We start from the raw sequence: 19,282 nt of genomic DNA on the forward strand, positions 1-19,282 counted from the left end.
TAAACAGAAAGGCGAGATATCCGTAACTGGTTGAAGGTTGTGGCGGAAATCTCGGAACAGATCAAATTAAGGGCGGTTATTTAGTTAATCATGAGATTTACTTCCATTATTGGAATTGTACCATAGATAGGATTCCTCTACTATATAAAGAGGGTTCTAATCATTTGTAAGGCACATTTTTCTGACGTATCAAAGCAATATAACCTTTCTCTAGATCGTATTCTTGTTCATAAGCTTGTTATATTTTTAACTGTTCTTGCACTAATCAGTTCGAGGGTACTCAAACTCAATGACTGAATTCCATTCAAACACTGGTTTGCTTTATCTTATTGTTAGTTTCCATGATTGATCTTCATATTCATCAATTGGTATTAGGTGAAATCATGTATCCTTAAAACCACATTATAAGTTTAATTGTTATCCAATTTTTAGGTTAAACACATACATTAGAGTTGCTTACTTTGTATTTTACTAATTTTATTTTTCAATTATTAGTATAAATATTTGTTATAAAACTTATTTTTTAAGCTCATAACTAGCTATCTTATATCCACATGAGTTGGTAAAAGATTAGATTGGTTTTTGAAATTTTTATTAATCAATGTAGTAAGAAGATTTCTTATTTGGAAGGTATCAATTATTTTTATAATATTATTTAACTATTTAAAATTACTTAATAAATTATATATATATATATATATATATATATATATATATATATATATATATATATATATATATATCACATAATAAAACTCATTTACATGTTAATCTAAAAAAATTATTTAATTAGGTAATTATACTTGTCTAACCATACATGACACTGAAAATTATAATTTAATAATATTTCGACAAACAAAGAGATTATTGTAATTACTATACTGTAGACTTACCAGAATATCTAATTACTTCTCATGTAATTACAATGACATATAATTATACATAACTTTTTAATTTTTATTTATTTTATTTTGTTTTTGGAAACATACCCTTAAAATTAGGAGTCCGTTTGCATTGGCGGAGCCTGTTTGCATTGGCTTGTTTTAAGTGCTTTTAAGTCATAATAGTTTTTAAGTCATTTTGTTGTGTTTGGATAAAGTAGAAAAGTGCTTTTAAGCACTTGTTTTTAAGCTAAAATGATAAACACAAACCAAAAGCCAAAAGTTAAAATTTTTAACTTATGATTTAAAAATTATTTTAGCTTAAAAGTCACTCAAAATAAGTCCATCCAAACGGGCGGTATAACGGAGGGAGTAACAAATTAATACAAAAGCTAGAAATTATCTAGTCAAAAGAAAAGGAGTTCATACCTTTTTTTTGTTTCTTACAACAGTCCTTTTACACAGAAGACTGCAAGCTGAAAACAAACTTAGAGAGAGAGAGAGATGAAAGGAGGGAAACAGAACTCCAACGCCGTCGCCGGCGACAATGGTGTCAGTTCTGAGCAGCCATCCAACGATGCCTCACAAGCTGAGCAGCAAGAAAGAGATGGGGATGCTGGCGAAGAGGATGAAGATGTGGGAAAGGAGTATGAAGAGAAAATCGAAGAAGAGGAATTAGCTGATGCGGAAAAACCAAAGCTTGCTGAAGGGTTTTATGAGATTGAGGATGTGTGGAGAAAGAGGGTTCGAAAGGTTGGTTTCATTTTGGAGTCGAACGAGTTTTCTCTTTTTTTTGTTACCTTTTTTATCCTTATTTAATTTTGTGGTTGTATGGATTTGGGAATCTTGAAAATGCTGTGGAAAACAAAGGGCAAAGTTCAGTATCTAATCAAATGGTAAGTTTACTATGCAATAGATATATAAAGTTGTTTACTTTCCTTCCCATTTTCCATTTTTGAATTGTTGTACCATGAATTTTGCTAGATTGAAGGATAAGCTTCTGTTGTATACAGGCGAGGCTGGCCTGAGAGTGCAAACACATGGGAACCTGTGGAGAATCTAATGACGTGCTATGATGTTATTGATGCATTTGAAGAGAGGTGTGCATTTTTTGTCCATTGCACTTACCTGAGTATAGTAGTTAGCTGAGTTGGTTAAATAGAATAATGGGAATATTGATTTTTCGGCTCTTTTTCATTCTTTTGTTGTGCTTTATTTTTCTTTTTGAAGCTTGCGGTCAGGGAAACAACGATTGACACGTAAGCGTAAGCGGCAGCATGGGTTTACTCACACTCAAATAAAAAAGCAGCAGCAGTGTTCCCCTGCAGCTGCTACAAATGATGTGCCTGCAGTGAAGGTTAGCATAATGGAGGAACCTATGCTTTCATCTCCTCTGGCTAGCTCGGATGCTATTAATCATGTGGATAGTAGTGGTAGTGGTTTGAATGATATCCAAGTGGACGGAGTGGCGAACGACAATGATTTGAATTTGGATTCCTCTATAAAAGAAATTAATGAGAAAAATGAATTGGATTTAAAGCTTAGTGAATTAAACGGAGGGATAGCAACAAAAGAGACATCTGTGGATAGATCTGGTGATGGCCTTACAAGTGGATTTTCAGCAGCCAATGGAACAGAATCACTTCAATCTGGTCGTTGTACCAGAGCTAAAAGGAGGAAGCCTGCTTCTGTTCGGAGGTTTAAACCGGAAACTGCCTCAGGTGTAATGAATGATTCCCAAGATGCTGTACCAAATGCTACTAGTGGTCCTTTTGTTGCATTCACGCAGGAAGGAATTCACGATCATGGATTTGTGGGCAATGCTTTGGGTTGCAAAAATAAGTGGGATGATTCCAAAGATGCCTGTGCCATAGCAGAAATTATAAAGCCTATGAGCTATTCGGCATCTGTATCGAGTGATTTTCAGGATGTGTCCGTGACCTTTTTAGCTAAGAGGTCTGTGACTTCTACACTTGTTTTTACTCAGTTGCAAAGAATATGAGCTTTCCTTAAGTATAGTGAAATTAATGTCTTCAGAAAGGAAAAAAGGTACAGTAAAAATAATGAACTTCTTTCAAATGAACAAAAGATGCTTGCTGGGCACTAAATTTGTTGCTTACTCACTTATCCAAATTACCTCAGTTATTCTTGGATGTAACTTATTTTCTGGATGCCATGCATTGGAGTTAACTGGCTTTTTTCTGTTTTATCACATGCATTGTCTTGTTTGGTGTCCATTCTTTCTTCCATCAATGGTAGTGCAAAGTTCTGTCTTTTCTTCTTTGGAACAGAATATGTCGGTTGGACTCCAGTGGTTGAACCTCTTAAGAGAACTGCTTTTCGTGTACACTTTGAAGGATGTGCTGAAACCTTTAATCAAAGGAAAAGGAACAGTCTCTGGAGAGAGATTATTTAATCAGGATCTGAGATAGGTCTTTGAGAAGGGGAGCCTTGGCATAATTGGTAAAGTTGCTGCCATGTGACTAGGAGGTCACAGGTTTCAACCCGTGGAAACAGCCTCTTGCAGAAACGCAAGGTAAGGCTGCGTACAATAGACCCTGTGATCCGGCCCTTCCCCGGACCCGCGCATAGCGGGAGCTTAGTGCACCGGGCTACCCTGAGATAGGTCTTTGACTTGGAAAGGGAGAGAAAATGATGGACTATCATTTACCCATTTGATTTCTCTAGGTGACCTTTCTTTTTGGTTTTAGCTTGTTGAGTTTTGGAAGACTCATCAGTTACTGAGTTACTCCCTTTATCCTGGTAAAATTTGAGCTTGTTTGGTGTTGCTTAGAGATTAAGAAGTGAAAGTATTAATATATTTGTACTCGATTTTAGTATGTTTACTACTATTTTATTAATGTGAAAATAAGTATAATTGTTGAAAGGACTTTCCTTCAATTATACCAATAAATGAATATCTTTAAAATTCACTCACTTGCTTAGGGAATGCTGTCCATCTTGTTCCTTTGCTATTTCCTTCTTACTTACCACATTGCCTTAATGTCTCTGACATTGCCTTAACCGTCTCTAGCCATCTTTTTTAAGTGTCGCACATTAGTTGAGGGAATAGGATGTTGTCTCCTGATATGGCCTTGCCGTCTTGGTCAATGCTCACCTCATGAGATAGCTTTTGGGATTGAGTTAGACTCATTGTTCATTTTTTAACATGGTATTAGAGCTAGTCCTATGCCTATCTTGGTTTATCAAATGTTTGGGCCCTTATGTTATACATATGTTCAGTTTTGGGCGTGCAACGGTGTTAAGTGTTCCATATTGGTTGAGGTAATGAGCTTCAGCCCTCCTTATATGCATGCTCTTTGGGTAATCCTCGTCCCATGAGCTAACTCTTGGGATTGTATCAGGCGAAAGTCACCAATTTATTCAGTCCAAATTCTTTGCTAAATAGAACTTGCCCTGCATATCTCTATCTTTATTATTTCTAGCAATATCCACTCCACCGCCACCACTGGCTTTGCTCTTCACCTCGTCTAACAACGCACCTCTAGTCAACTTTGCAATTTGTTTAACTATCCAAATTGAAGACCAATCCTCTGTGGAAACTACTCTATCCTCCTGGTGTAGACTTTATCCATGAAGAGCATAGCATCTCCCTAATCTAGCTTGTTATTAGCAAACTGAAAAAACATGCGTAGAAGCAACTAATATTGTTCTTGGGCTTGCTCCTTGACCTGGTAGTGATAAACTGTAATTTCTAGTGAAGTTGGTTATCGTGGTAAAGCTGAAACTGTCTATGCTGCTTTGGTTGTTAGAGTTTGGACCAGAGTTACTTTAAACATGACCCCTATGGAGTAGTAAATTGAATTTGGCCATTCTAAACACAATACACTAGCAATTCATTTATATCCCTTTGGTTTACAATTTAGCTAGACTAATTTTTTTCTAACTAGATTCTACTTATTAAACCATGGTTCATAATTTTTTGTTAGTGCTTCTTTGTGGAAAAACCTTTATTTTGGATAAAAAGAAAATTCGTAAATCATATCTTCATCTATATTATAAAGAGATTTTATACTATTTTAACCAAGGTTAACACACACGACACCCCTTTACTTACAATTTTGTGACAATTAGTTTCTCTAAATCTGACTCTCCTTAATGGAATTGTAACTCCAAAAATCTTTTGTTAGTGCTTTATTCTGTACAAACCTTTGAAGTTATTTACTTGATGATAATAAGAAGTGATTTGATACTATTTTGTTGAAGGTTTTGAACTACATTACCATAAAAAAAGGTTTTTACGTGGGTTAACTATATAACCTAGTGAATCCTACTCTTTGCAAACTAAAATTTATGCTGCGTAGTGTATCACATTATTTTTCCCATTCCACAAACTGGAATAATTTTCATGTTAAGCAACTTTTGTGTGGAGGATGTAGGGTTTAAGTAGAGATGCTGGTAGACTAAACTTTAGGTACAGGGCAACGACCAGTATCATTCTTGAATGTGTTGTGGCAGCCATTATGGAAGAGCAAGAATGTAATAGGGACTAGGGAGAACCACAGTTTTTACAGCAGGTTGATAGAGCAGTCAAGTCATAGAGATAATAACTGGCCTTGGAAGACGATTTGAAAAACCAGAGTTCCAGTTAAGGTAGCATGCTTTGAGTGGTTAGCAACCTCGGGAGCCTCTTTGATATTTGTGAAAATTGTGTCTAATTGTGTTGCAGCTATATTATGTGTCCATGTAGGTGTTTTCTTGGATGGGTAACGCGTATAGGTGTTATCTGTTATATTACACCCCCCCTCTCGTTCTTGTCTTTCTTTTTTACTGGAGAGAGGGGGCTTATGCCTGACTTGTCTTTTTTTTTTAAAACTTTAACCTCACATCAGTGCCTAGGGCCTACTGAAGCGCTGCAGATCCTAGCAGAGTATCGCTAATGCTTTGGCCATTCTCATCAGCTTTTACCTTGTCGCTTTATAGTCTAGTTCAATCTGTCAGCTTAATATTACTGTGGTGAATCTTTTATAAGTTTATAGGTTATATGATGGCATTTTGTAATGGCTTCCTGCAGGTCTGATGGAAAGGAAGTTATGGTGGATAACAAGTTTCTGAAGATGAATAATCCACTTATGGTAGCTGCTTTTCTTTTTCTCTTTCGAATCTTTCATCATCATAAAATGCAGTGATATTATATTTTCATTATGGATTATTATGGTGACCCTCTATTTCCCATACTTAAAAAAGACCTCTGTTGTTTTAAAAGTACACCAACCTGATCTCTTAACATATCATCACTTAAACACAGTTCCTTGATGCATCTTATTCCATTCAAAATAAAAAAATATTTACTTCTTAGTTGGTCATTAACGAAAAAATGTTAACCTACTGGTTTGTGAATTAATTTCAGAAACTAGAGGAAAAGTTCATTTTAAGTGTAGTAAACCTGAAGAGGAGGTTAGTGTAATTTGTTATTTCTGTTTTATGTTCTATTCTTTTTAATTGAACTACCATTTGCTTTCATTTGCAGTTGATAAACTTTTATGAGCAAAATCTTCGATATCATCCCACACAATGAGTGCGCTTCGGCGGAGGTGGAACTGTTGTCGCTCGACTTCTCTCTATGTATAGAGTAGCAACAGGCTGTAGGTATTAAACCTGTTAGAGTATTTATTAGCGAGGTCAGTAAAGCACTAGAGTTATGCTGCATATTATGGGAAACCCTGCATTAGCTTCAGCTGAATTTTCAAAAAAAAAACAAAAAAAAAAAAACTAGACTTTAAAGTTTTTATTTCTAGAGTATAACCCGATAATATTCTTTTGTTATCTTAGGTGGCAAAACCATTATACGTTTTGTAGTTCAATAGCATTAATATGGAATGCAGACATCCGCAAATGTTTGTGGAATTGCTCTGCTGGTGGCCATTGTATGTACATGAACAGAAGGGAGGATGATTGATAATCTAGCTCATCGAGTTTGCTTAACAATTGGGTCTTTTGCTTCTCTTTCCTAATGTTGTGTCAGTTGGAGATTTTGGTATTATCGCTGGCCCATATATTACAGAGCTAGCAACTAGCTTAGCCAAGCTCTAGGCACCCATTCAAGTCCAAAGCAAGGGGAAATTTCTCAACTTTGATGTTATTGTGACGACCCACATCTAGGGTGGCAAACTAGTGGGTCAGGTCGGATATGTATGGGTCGAAATTGGGTTAATATAAAAAGGAATTTTTACCTCCTATAGCAAAGGTTGATACTTTATTTATTTTAAATAAATATCCTTTAAAAAAACTATGTTTCATAGCTACCTTTTGATTTTTATAGCCAAATATCTATTTATGGTTACTTTTTACCCTTAAGCCATAAAATACTTTTTGTATTATTTCTCTCTCATTCTTTTAGATTTTTCTCCATCATCTCTCTTCTCAACGCCAATCTTTCTCCATAGAAGATAAACTCGTCGAAGAAGAAGTACTATATTAAAGTGTATCCAACCTTTTTGCCGTCGTCAACCTTCTTCGGTTCTGATTCTTCTTCCTCTTCTTAGCACCACCATTGAGACGGAGCACGGGATGAAGAGTCGACTCCTTCTGGATGTTGTAATCGGCTAGGGTACGGTCGTTTTCAAGCTGCTTTCCGGCGAAAATCAGACACTGCTAATATGGGTGAATCCCTTCCTTATCTTGGATCTTGGCTTTCACATTGTTGATTGTGTCGGAAGATTCAACCTCACGGGTGATTGTTTTACCCTTGAGCAAATTGAAGATTTTGGTACCTTTTTTTTTTAAGTGTATTTTCAACGTATCACTATATTTCCATGTATTTCATTGTATTCATTGTTTTTTTTAAATTGTTTTTCAGTGTATCTCGTTGTATTCGATGTATTTTCATTGTATTCACTGTCTCGCTATATTTCATGAATGTATTCATATATTTTTTTAATTAATATAATTTATGTATTTAGATGTATTATATAATTTCTCTAAAGATTGCTATGTTTTTGGGGTGTTTTCGGTTGAGAATCCATTTTATAACTGGAAATACAAATTTTGTGTGTTATAATTGAGTTTGTTGAGTTATATTAGGAGTTTATTATGTTAATTGATTCACTTTCCGTTTAAAAACAGTGTAATCCCCTGTTTCACGCCGTGAATACAGTCGAATACAATAATCTGTCCAGCTGTAATCCCATGTTTCACGCCATGAATACAGTCGAATACAAAAATCTGTCTAGCTGTAATCCCTTGTTTCACGCCTAGAAATGCTACTGTATTCATGAATACAGTAATACAGTAGCTTAAATACATCGAATACACTCTAAAAATCTGAAAACATAGCTATAGGAAGTAATATAGTAAATGGTAGCTACAACTAGCTAATAACCACTAAAATATAGTGGTTTCTGAAAGTTTCTCATATAAAAACGGATGAAATATTCGACCCGATCCATATTTAATACAGATGAAAAATGGGTTAAGTGACGGATATTCATATTATTTATGAGTTATTTAATATGATCACTTTTGGGATAATTTTTAGTCTCCCAAACTTGAGGATATCCAATTTGAGTCTTTACAAATGTAAAATGTTAAACTAATTAGTTATCCATTTTAAGTGGATAATATCCATATCTGACCCATTTTAAAAAAAAAAATATTATCCAACCCATTTTTTAGTAAATAATATGGATGAATAACTATTTTTTAATCCATTTTACCACCACTACTACAGCTATGCACAAAGCATCACAAGAAAATAATTAGAACACAATGCTTAAGCTCATATATCGGTAATATTTTAGATTGGGGACGCTTTTAGAGATTAGGGGATGGGAAAATGAAAAGTCAAAGATGCCATTTGTAATATCATTGATGTTAATGATGTTAGATCAACTAACCATTTGCATTATTTGAAAATCTACCTTCTCCAACCTATTCATCCACTAATACATTTTTAGGGGTCGTTTGGTACGCGGGATAAGGTGGGATAAGATAGGATAAAGTATGGTATTAAATTTATATCATGTGATGACATAAATTTATCTCGGGATAAAATAATACCACCAACCAAATATGATATAAACTTAGTCCCAGAGTTAATCCTGCATACCCCATCTTATCCCACCTTTTCCTATCAAACTTGGTATTATTTTATCCTACCTCCCAGGTGGGATAAATTAATCTAGGGATTATAATCCCATGACTATAATCCCACGATAATTTGGACCGCGTACCAAACGACCCCTTATTTTGATGCGGAAATCATAGCTATTGCTTTTTGTTTATGAAGAAGACTCCGTCCGTCTGGTATGAACCGAAGCTGTCAGAAAAAGATAGGACTTAGGAGTAGTAGATTAAATGTACTTGAAAAACTTGCATGTCTTAATTATTTCTTGGAAATTTCCGTAGTTTTACATAATTTCGAAATGGATGAATTATAATTCAAGAAAAAAACGAGAAATCAATATCTGAGTTACACACAGAAAATTTGATGGGTTGATCATTGCATTTCAAATCAAGCAATTAGGCGGTGATTATGTTTTCTTGTACAATCAACCAATCAGTGTACTGCTTATGCTAATTTAAGCTAAAATTAATCATAATAATGGAGTATTACTAATTCACTCCTTAATGGATTATACAAATGGAACCGCACTATTCCAACATAATTGCCGGTATTGTTGCAAAATAAAATAGGGCAGTTCAGTGCAAAAGCATTCTACGTCCACATAGGCCCGAAGAGGGGCCGCAAATTAAGGAAATGTTACGTAGACAGTCTACTATAATGCAAGCACCAGTGAGTGACTTTGCTGTTTGAACCCATGAACTATAAGTCACACAAAGACAAGTTAACCATTGCTCCAGGCTCACTTTATTGTTGCAAAATAATGGATGGCAATAATACTTTATAGTATAAGTTACCTAAGAAGAGGTTAAAAAGGCAATACCCTAAAGTAATATAGATAAATATCGCACTCGCAGACAAAGTGTGATCTATGCCAGAATCCAGCCACCCATTGTTCCCTCAATTAATACAAATATAACCTGAAAATGACAAGCAACAAAACCTTACCCCAATCAGCTTTAGATTAAAGTATTGCACAGCTTCCAAAAACAAACAAAAAGGTATAAACCTACTACACCCATTTTCTCCCATTCTTCATTAACTTATCAATCTAAACACCAAAAAGTCATGGAGATTTTTGCAATGCGAAAAGATTGAGAGTGTAAATGTAGTGGATATTTACCTAGTGGCGTTGAAGGACACGATCGAGCTGTTCTGTGAAGAAGCAGAAAAAGATCTGGTTAATTTTCGGAAGGGATCTCGCCGGTGACAATATAATGGCGTCATTTTCTACTCTACTGTGCCTTCAATCTCGCACTCACCTACTTCTCAAGGTAAGCGACCTCTCTTTCTCTATTCGAACAGAAAAGAATACACACACTCAAATATCAATTTATGTTATACGCAGACTTTTATCATGTAATCTGGTTAATTTTATTATCAGTCTAATCTAATTTATCACTTGATTATGCAAAATATTATGATTTGATACAAACGTAGAATAGAGTAAGCTCTTTCTCAATGAACGCACAAACACGCCAAATAGTCAGAAGTTGTCCTCTTTCTGTATTGCGTTTACCAATACATAGAATTGAAAAATGTACATAAAATTGAGGGAAGAACCAATGATGTTATCTTTCACTGTTTTATGGAGATTCGATTCTTGTCAATGGCTGGGCAAGCTGCTGCCCTATGACAGTTAATGGGCTTGGGCTCTGGTAAAGTTATTCATGGGCTCGGCCCTTTTAGCTTCTACGGAAAAATAAATTGTTAAAAGAGCAGGGTCTAGCCAGTTTTCGGACTGGTCATTCAAAAATAGACAGCGTTTACCAAGTTAATGAAAAATAGCCACTATTTTGCTGCAACAGAGACCGGTCTAGCATAATATACTGGAGATTCGAGCACTTGTGTATGAACTTCCAGCATATTATAGTGGACCAATATACTTTGCTGGAACTCCAGTATAATATGCTGGAGTTCAAGTATACTTATGCTGGAACTCCAGCATAATATACTGGTGTATTTTCCGGGTTTTGAACAGTGTTTTCGCTCAAATTTATCTTTACATGAAAAGTGGCTAAATTTCGATTACTTTTGAAACTGGGCTATTTTTGAACGATCACTTGTAAATCTGGCTATTTTTGAATTTCTTCCAAATAAATTACACTTACCTCTACCCTTCAAGAATCGAGGAAATTGGTCTTTATGACTTTTTACAATATTGAAATAACTTACCATTGTACATATTTTAATGTAAGAATTACAAGAAAATATACATGACTTCACACCATAACAAAAAATGGCCCATATTTTTAAGTTTTATCCAACCTAGCCCATATTGTACATATTTTGAAAGCACTAGCAAATTCAAAACTTGTGTTCTTACAACCATTGCTTCTAAAAGCGATGGAGTTAAATATGTGTTCTCACAACCATGACTTTCACTCTCTTCTTCTCACATCTTCTACATATGCTTCAAAGGGCCGTCAGCATTGCTGCTTCTTACCCTGTGTCACCTGGTTGTAATGTAAGAAAATTGAAGAGTAGAAGTCCACCATTGAAGGCCATTCAAAGCTTTGCTTTCGAAAATACGATTTTTTGAGTTTGTTAGTTGTTTGGATTGGGTGTTGTTCCAATTGATTGAAAATATCAAAAGGAGTTCAAAATTTAAATTTGAAGTGATTTGGAGTAGATTTGAGCAAGATTTGAGTTAAATTTTAGAAAAGACGCAAGGAAGAAGACGGCGTCAGTTTTTTGTATAATTATGTATAATCTTGTATAATAGTATATATGAGTGTATAAACACATCTTATACACTATTATACACTTTTATACACCTTTATACAAGCGTTAGTAGACGAACTTCTTCCACGATTTTCAGTTGCAATTCTTGTTCAAAACCAGTCCAAATCTCCATTAAATGACTTCAAATTTTATATACAACCTCCTTATACTATTTCTAACAAGTCTAAATAATACCCACTTCAAATTTCTCACAAAATCAAATTTGAAATTTAAACTCACATGTTTAAGCTTGTTAAAAATTTACACCATCCAAATGGATTTTGTTTGTTGAACTAATATTTGAGTCACAGTTACTGATTCGAAAATTAACTTAAAAGTTTGAGCAATCTTTTTCAAAAATTAAATAGTAATTTCTAGAACCTATTGAAGTTGGATGTTGAATCTTAACCTATTATTTTTGGGCTAGTTGATTGTAAATTGAAATATGTGCTATAAAATTAAAAAGCAGGGAGCTCAGTTATTTTTATGTGAAATTTCCCTATTTTAATCTCCAACTTATACATCAACTACCTAATTCATTCTCTCTCTCACCCCGCCCTCTCCTCTTTCTTTTCTTCCTTTATCTTTTTTTTCTATCTTTTTCTTTTCGTTCTTTTTTCCCCTTTTCTTCTCTATTTTCATTTTTTTTTCTCCTTTTCTGTTTTCTTCCTCTTTTTTTCCCTTTCTTTTTTCTCTTTTTCTAATTTCATTCATTTTTTTGCCCCTTTTTCTTTTTTCATTTAGTCTTTATTTTATCTATACCAATAAAAAATATATCTTATAGTATAATATACTTTTTTTAATTATTTTTTTCTCTATATTTGATTTTAAAAAGTCAAAGAGTATAATTTTTTTTCCTTTTTTTTTTTGCATATAAAGTATAGTATGCCTTTTATCTTTATTTTTTACTATTCTAAACGTGTGTATTGCAAATATTTCTGGCGATATTATATCAAATAGTATAGTGGTATAACACAAATAATATATCAGTGTAATAAAATAACTTATTAGTACTTAATATTATGGTTAAATATTTTATACAATAGTGAACTAGCACCGTATATAAATATACCAAATATGTATATTACTATTTTATGTCTATTCCTATACCTACTTGTAATACAGTGAATAGTACCTACATGGAACTCCATCAGACACTTCATTTAAGAAACTTTTTTTAAAAAGTATGAGAATTTTGTTGAAAATTTAAAAAGTAGCCTAGTTGGAAACTTCAAAAATTTTTAAAAAGGATTTAATTATAATAGTATATTGGTATATTATACTGTATAATGTATACTATAATATTATACTGTTGTAAATAAATTGCATACTATTGAATTATATATTGTATACTAACATGGCATACAATATACTAAAATGACATCTTATGTTTTTTTGTTCAATATCTAAAACCTCTTTGAAATTGCCTTAAAATTTTTAACACAATTTCTATATTGGGTAAGATAATAGTATACTTAACCACAACAACAACAACACTTCTTTCTTACCAAAGAGAAAGAGACTTTCCACCCAGTTAACAACACAATTTCTGCATAACAAAATAACATTCAACAAATTCCAACAACAAAAGAACTTCAAACGCACACGAAAATTCAGACTTGAAACTTTGAACTCATACACATGAAATTTAATTTTTTTCTTCAGATCCAGAATTTCGACCTCGATTTGTAACGGTTTTGACCTTAATCCCATTCAAAAATGGAGAATGAATTGATGAAAAATGTTCAATGGACACATAAATCCTATTATGAAATGAGAAAGATAGATGATTTTTTTTTTAATACTTGAGAAGACGATGAAAATAAGGAAATGTGAAGCAAGTGCCTTCTCCTTTAAATGCTAGGGTTAGCGTTTAGTAATGATAGTGGTTATAATGAAAAGGCCGGGTAATTAATTTGGGAGAAGTTGAAATAAGTAACATTTAAGATGGGTAAAAACAGGTAGTTCTTTTGAATTGAATTGGTATTTAGTGTAGATTATCTTTTGTGGCAGTTGTTTAGTAAATGATTTTTATTTTATTTCCTAAGGGTAATTCCTCAAGGGCTATATTTGCACAATTTGTTAAACTGGGGAGAAAATATAAACTGTGACCTAAAAAGGAATATTTGCCTAATCAACCTTTTTATGATAAAGTCATTTTTTTTATATGTCTAGTTTACCAGCATAAAAAAGGAAAAAAGAGTTCCCTCACTTATGTACGAAATTCGTTTTACTCACAACTATCTTGACTTTGAATTTTATATCATTTATGTTTCAACCAACATTAATAGTCAATTTTTTGTTTATTGAAACATTATCCAATTTGCTAATATCTATTGATCTTTAATATAATTTTAAAAAAATATTTATACTCACCAACATAATATTAGAAAATATTTTAGCCTTTCCTTGTAAAAGTGGGATAATTCACATTCACATGAAAATAATTGTAAAAGTTTAGAGTTTCATAATACTAGAAGAGAATGACATTACACACTACCTTTTTCGGATCCTATTGTAGAATTTTACTGGATCGTTATTGTTGTTGTTTTATAAAAGGAGACGGAGAGAAGTACAAAAAAACGTGTCAGTGTCCATTTCATGCAGTTAAGGTTGTAGCTGTTATCTATGACAAAAGATCTGTTAAAAAGTTATTGCATATAGCCACACGCAAGTATATTGTGATTATCTTATACTTAAGAAAAAAAAGAAGAAGATGTTTACTTTGATTATTGTTATTGCCGTCAATGGCTCATGACTTTCATTTTTCGATGCACTGCTGCAACTTTATAAATAAGAATCATGACGTACAAAAAATTAAACATTTAGCTTGAAGCAATCTAACAACTTAGCTTGAAGATAGTTCCGCCTATATCAAGTCTCCTTGTGAAACAAAAAGAATTTAGTAACAACGCACAACCTTTTTTTAACATATTCTTGTCACGCGTCTAAACATTTACGTGGTTGTAAACAAAGCCCTCCATTTTATTTGACGATGTTTGACTAGGCAACGAGTTTTTTTTCCCTTAAAAAAAGAAAGAACATTCGATGCAATGTTGTTCCTGTGGTTGTTAAATATGCTAATATGCAACTGCAAAAGCAAATCAGAGAAACTGTTTAAATTGTCTAGACATACGAAGATAACTTTACTTGCATACCAGGTTTAGCTCTCCCTTGTACGACTAACCAATATATAGTCTTAGCTAATTAATGTGGGTCTAATTCCCATAGCTAACCAATTATAGTCTTCACAATATTGTCTGCAGAATATGCTTGTTGTCTCTTGCATTATTTTAGTCTCAGCACTTCCTTTAAGAATGAGTTGTTCAAGTCTTCCCTTCAAAGATTCAACCATGGGAAGCAACTTAAATGCAAGTTCTTTGCTGGATAATGCTTCAAGAAAGAACAGCATGTCAATCCCTATTGATACTCACTTTCAGCTTCCTTCTCCATTGCCCAGTTGGCCTTCAGGTATTTTCTCTTCGTCCGTATAGTATTCCTTCCATTTTACTACCCGTCTTAGTATTCCATCACTTGTTTCTTGTCGCCCATCCAATATTCTTTCACTATTCAAATAATATACTTCAGCATATGCATTTTGAAACCATCAGTATTTGAGATGCTAGCTGGTGAAATATTCAAAATACTGCTTCGAGGAGTAGTTCACAATGGTTTCTGCTCACACTTATCAACTATCACAAATCTTTTTTTTAAGTGAAGTTCATGTCGAAACACAGTTTTTCTGAAATTTCAGGTGAAGGCTTTGCAAGTGGAGTCATTGATCTTGGAGGATTACTTGTGTCCCAAGTATCGTTGTTAACTAAAGTTTGGGCTACCCATGAAGGCGGACCAGACAATCTTGGAGCTACATTTTTTGAACCAACAAATTTACCAAATGGATTCTTTATGCTTGGTTCCTATAGCCAACCTAACAATATGCCCCTTTTCGGATGGATTCTTGCTGGAAAAGATACGTCAGGAGGTGCCCTAAAGATGCCAACTGACTACACTCTTGTATGGAGTAGTCAGAACTTGAAAATTAATCAGGATGGCGTTGGCTATATCTGGCTGCCAATACCTCCTGAAGGCTATAAAGCCATAGGTCATGTTGTCACGACCTCGCCTCAAAAGCCTTCTCTGGATAAAGTCCGTTGTGTTCGTGCTGATCTTACCGATGTATCTGAAAGTCATGATTGGATTTGGGGCACCAATGGCTTGAATGTGTACTCTTCAAGACCTAGAGACAGGGGAACACAAGCTCTAGGAGTGTCAACAGGTGCTTTTATGGCTCAGAACAATGGAGCTGCAGACTCACTAGCTTGTTTAAAAAATGTCAAAGCTAAGTTATCTGCTATGCCAAATTTGAACCAAGTTAAAGCTTTGGTTCAATCATACTCTCCATTGATTTACTTTCATCCTGATGAAGAGTTCTACCCCTCATCAGTAACTTGGTTTTTCCAGAATGGAGCATTATTATACACCAAAGGACAAGAATCTTCACCGGTTGGTATTCAGCTAACCGGTTCAAATCTTCCTCAAGGTGGTTCGAATGATGGTGCTTACTGGTTGGACCTCCCAAGTGATAATGCAGCAAAAGCTAATGTCAAGAGAGGAGATTTGCTGGGTGCCACAGCCTACTTACACATTAAACCAATGTTTGGTGCAACGTATACTGATATTGCTGTGTGGCTATTTTATCCTTTCAATGGCGCTGCAAAGGCTAAACTCGAGTTCATGACTATTTCATTGGGAAAGATTGGAGAGCACGTTGGCGATTGGGAACATGTTACATTGAGAATTAGCAACTTCAATGGAGAGTTACAAGGCGTATACTTCTCGGAACACAGTGGAGGCATTTGGGTAAGTGCTTCGCAGCTTGATTTCCAAAATGGCAACAAACCTGTGGTGTATTCATCGTTGCACGGACACGCTGCTTATCCGAAACCAGGACAGAATTTGCAAGGCAGTGGAGATGTAGGAATCAGAAATGATACAGGAAAGGGGAAGTTGATGGATACAGGAGGAAATTTCTTGGTAGTTGGTGCAGAATACTTGGGTTCAACAATAGTGGAGCCACCTTGGCTAAATTATGCAAGGGAATGGGGTCCTAAAATCAACTATGATATATCAAAAGAGCTCAACAAAATAGAGAGATTTATGCCTGGGAAACTGAAGAGGGCTGTTGAGAAAATTGCGAGAAGCCTACCAAATGAGGTTTTGGGTGAGCAAGGACCAACTGGCCCAAAGTTTAAAGACATGTGGAATGGTGATGAAAGAGGTTGAACATTACTCTCTCCGATCCAAAATAAGTGTCATTTAAGGTTTGGCACATCCACTCATTTTTAAATAAAACTTTGATTTAAATTACCATTTATCTCTCCTCATATTTTTTAGATCATTGGTTAGAGCAAGGCTAAATTTGAAAAAGTTGTTAATGCTTATTTTGGATCAAATTGATTTGGCCAAAACGACACTTATTTGGACAGGAAGGAGTAACATAATTCAGATATTTAAATATTGTTCAAAATGTATTGGCTTTTTCAATGTGCTTTTCCACAATTCTTTCGAGCAATTGAATTATCAACTAGCCATTTATTTTACAACTAAGTTACTACAGATAATCCAATTAAGATCTTCCTGAGAAGTATTTTCACCCTCCCCCCCACCCCCCGCCCTCCCCCCAAACCACCTATATTATCCACTAAAAATGGGTTAGATAATAAACATTTTAAAAACGGACCAAATATGGATAAGAACCATACTATTCATTTAGAAAATGAATAACTAGTGGATAACTAATGTGTTTAACTTTTATATTTGTAAAACCTCAAATTGTGGGTTCCTTAAGTTTGGGAGACTAGGATTTCTCCCCAAAAGTGATCATATTCGTGAAGCCATGGATAATATGGTTACCCATATTATCCGCCGGTTAACCCGTTTTTTATCCGTATTAAATATGGATCGGGTCGGATAATTTATCCGTTTTTCATATTACACATTTTCGACCCGAACCATATTCAACCCGACCCGCCGGTTTGCCAACCCTAGGGATGATATTCGCGCAAAGTCTAGAGTCTTGGCATCTTTTGTAAAAATTTTATTCTTTAGCAAGAAGCAAAAGCTTGATAGATTGGCAATTAACAATAAGCCCTACACAAACAAAAAAAGGGAATCGTCAACTAATTAATCTATTTTAAGGGACTCGTCGACAGGTTATTTTGGTAACGTGAAATGGAGTAATTATAAGGAGTTTTCTTTTTTCCATCCTTTCACTAATAACTAAATATAATGGGGAAATTTTTTATTTTTGGACATAGATGTGGTAAAAACATATTTGCATTGGGTGTTAAGTGATAAATATACTTAAGGTGAAAATGTTCATTTACAAATTAAGTATGATTTACTGATAACTATACTAGAAGACATATGCCATGTGTTTATAGGTTTTGTGTAAATACTTAATGGGAGTAAATTTACGGTCACATCTGGAAATTGAATTATTTAACCCTTGATAAAGTATCATGGAAAGTAAACGAGAACAGGTTATCTAAATTGGGAATATTAGGATTTTTTTGGGCCACTCGTTAGGAGGAAATAGATGTTTTACTTTTCGATTCATTTAAGCACCAATCCATTAACTCTATTGCCGCAAAGATTTCTCTTATCTGTTGGTGTATCACTAACATGTATGTTGTGGAGAATTAAAGTTAAATCTTGCTATTTTTGTCAGTAATAATATGAACAGAAAGAAGTAAGTAATTAACGTTAACGTTTTTAATACCTTTTAGCATTTTTCCGAAAATGCTATTGTTATTTTGTCGCTACACGTTTACTGGTCACTGAACAAGTTTCTTCTAAGATGCAAGCAATATAATTACTTTAGGAACTTGATTATTGACGTCTTCTAAAACTAATGAAGTGTTAAAGAGAAGAAACATATTGAACCAATTTGAGATCATCTTCTAAAACTAGCCAAGTGTTAAAGAGAAGCTAATAAGAAACATATTGAACCGATTTGAGAAGTGATCGGTTTAGTTTAACTATTAGATGAATCTCTTAAGTTATAATAATAATAAAAAGAGTACTCAAGTTTGTTTTCCAATTTCCAAATCACCATTACAGTTTCAGAAACATGTTTTATACTACTCCCTTCATTAAAAAAAAGGACATACTTTAATTTTTCTAAGAAGCTTTTATACTCACATAAATACTATAATATATTTAAACTATGAGTTTCAAAAATTTATAATCACAAAAATATTATAAAATATTTAAGACTACATATTTCAAAACTCTTTTTATTTTTATTAAAAATTGTGCCAAGTCAAATTATGACCAACAAAATAAAATAGAGGGAGTATAAAATATACCAATGGATATACTGTGAGTCTATGAGGAACGGAGAGGTGTATATTTGAGTATTATAATAATATGCCCAATTTGTTTTTTTTTTTTCCTGAAATATAGTACTCCCTATAAGGACAAGTGGTGGATGAAACTCACATATTACGGATTCATCGAAATTCAATTTCTTTAGGCCTTTATTGACGTGGAATATTGATTTTTATATATATATATATATATATATATATAT

The 19,282-nt window shown here is 33.9% G+C and overlaps 2 protein-coding genes across 4 annotated transcripts; both read left to right on the forward strand.

Annotated features, from left to right (window-relative positions):
- The first annotated feature begins 1,301 nt into the window (after positions 1–1,301).
- Positions 1,302–7,652, forward strand: LOC109216811 (chromo domain protein LHP1-like). 3 transcript variants are annotated; one of them, XR_002066553.1, is made up of 7 exons: positions 1,302–1,634; positions 1,752–1,777; positions 1,895–1,981; positions 2,112–2,837; positions 5,917–5,977; positions 6,373–6,523; positions 7,388–7,652. XR_002066553.1 is itself a non-coding variant. In XM_019381004.1 (6 exons), the coding sequence occupies exons 1-6, from the start codon at positions 1,386–1,388 to the stop codon at positions 6,418–6,420; spliced, it is 1,197 nt and encodes a 398-aa protein (XP_019236549.1). In that variant the 5' UTR covers positions 1,302–1,385; the 3' UTR covers positions 6,421–6,856. The 3 variants fall into 3 exon arrangements, 1 of the variants encoding a protein (XP_019236549.1); XR_002066552.1 differs by lacking the exon at positions 7,388–7,652 and adding an exon at positions 6,675–6,856; XM_019381004.1 differs by lacking the exon at positions 7,388–7,652 and having other exon boundaries at positions 6,373–6,856.
- Positions 7,653–9,849: 2,197 nt separating this feature from the next.
- Positions 9,850–17,232, forward strand: LOC109216810. The gene is made up of 3 exons (XM_019381003.1): positions 9,850–10,238; positions 14,955–15,159; positions 15,443–17,232. The coding sequence occupies exons 1-3, from the start codon at positions 10,182–10,184 to the stop codon at positions 16,969–16,971; spliced, it is 1,791 nt and encodes a 596-aa protein (XP_019236548.1). The 5' UTR covers positions 9,850–10,181; the 3' UTR covers positions 16,972–17,232.
- The last annotated feature ends 2,050 nt before the right edge of the window (positions 17,233–19,282 follow it).

Source organism: Nicotiana attenuata, unplaced genomic scaffold, assembly GCF_001879085.1.
Source record: "Nicotiana attenuata strain UT unplaced genomic scaffold, NIATTr2, whole genome shotgun sequence".
NCBI lineage: Eukaryota > Viridiplantae > Streptophyta > Magnoliopsida > Solanales > Solanaceae > Nicotiana > Nicotiana attenuata.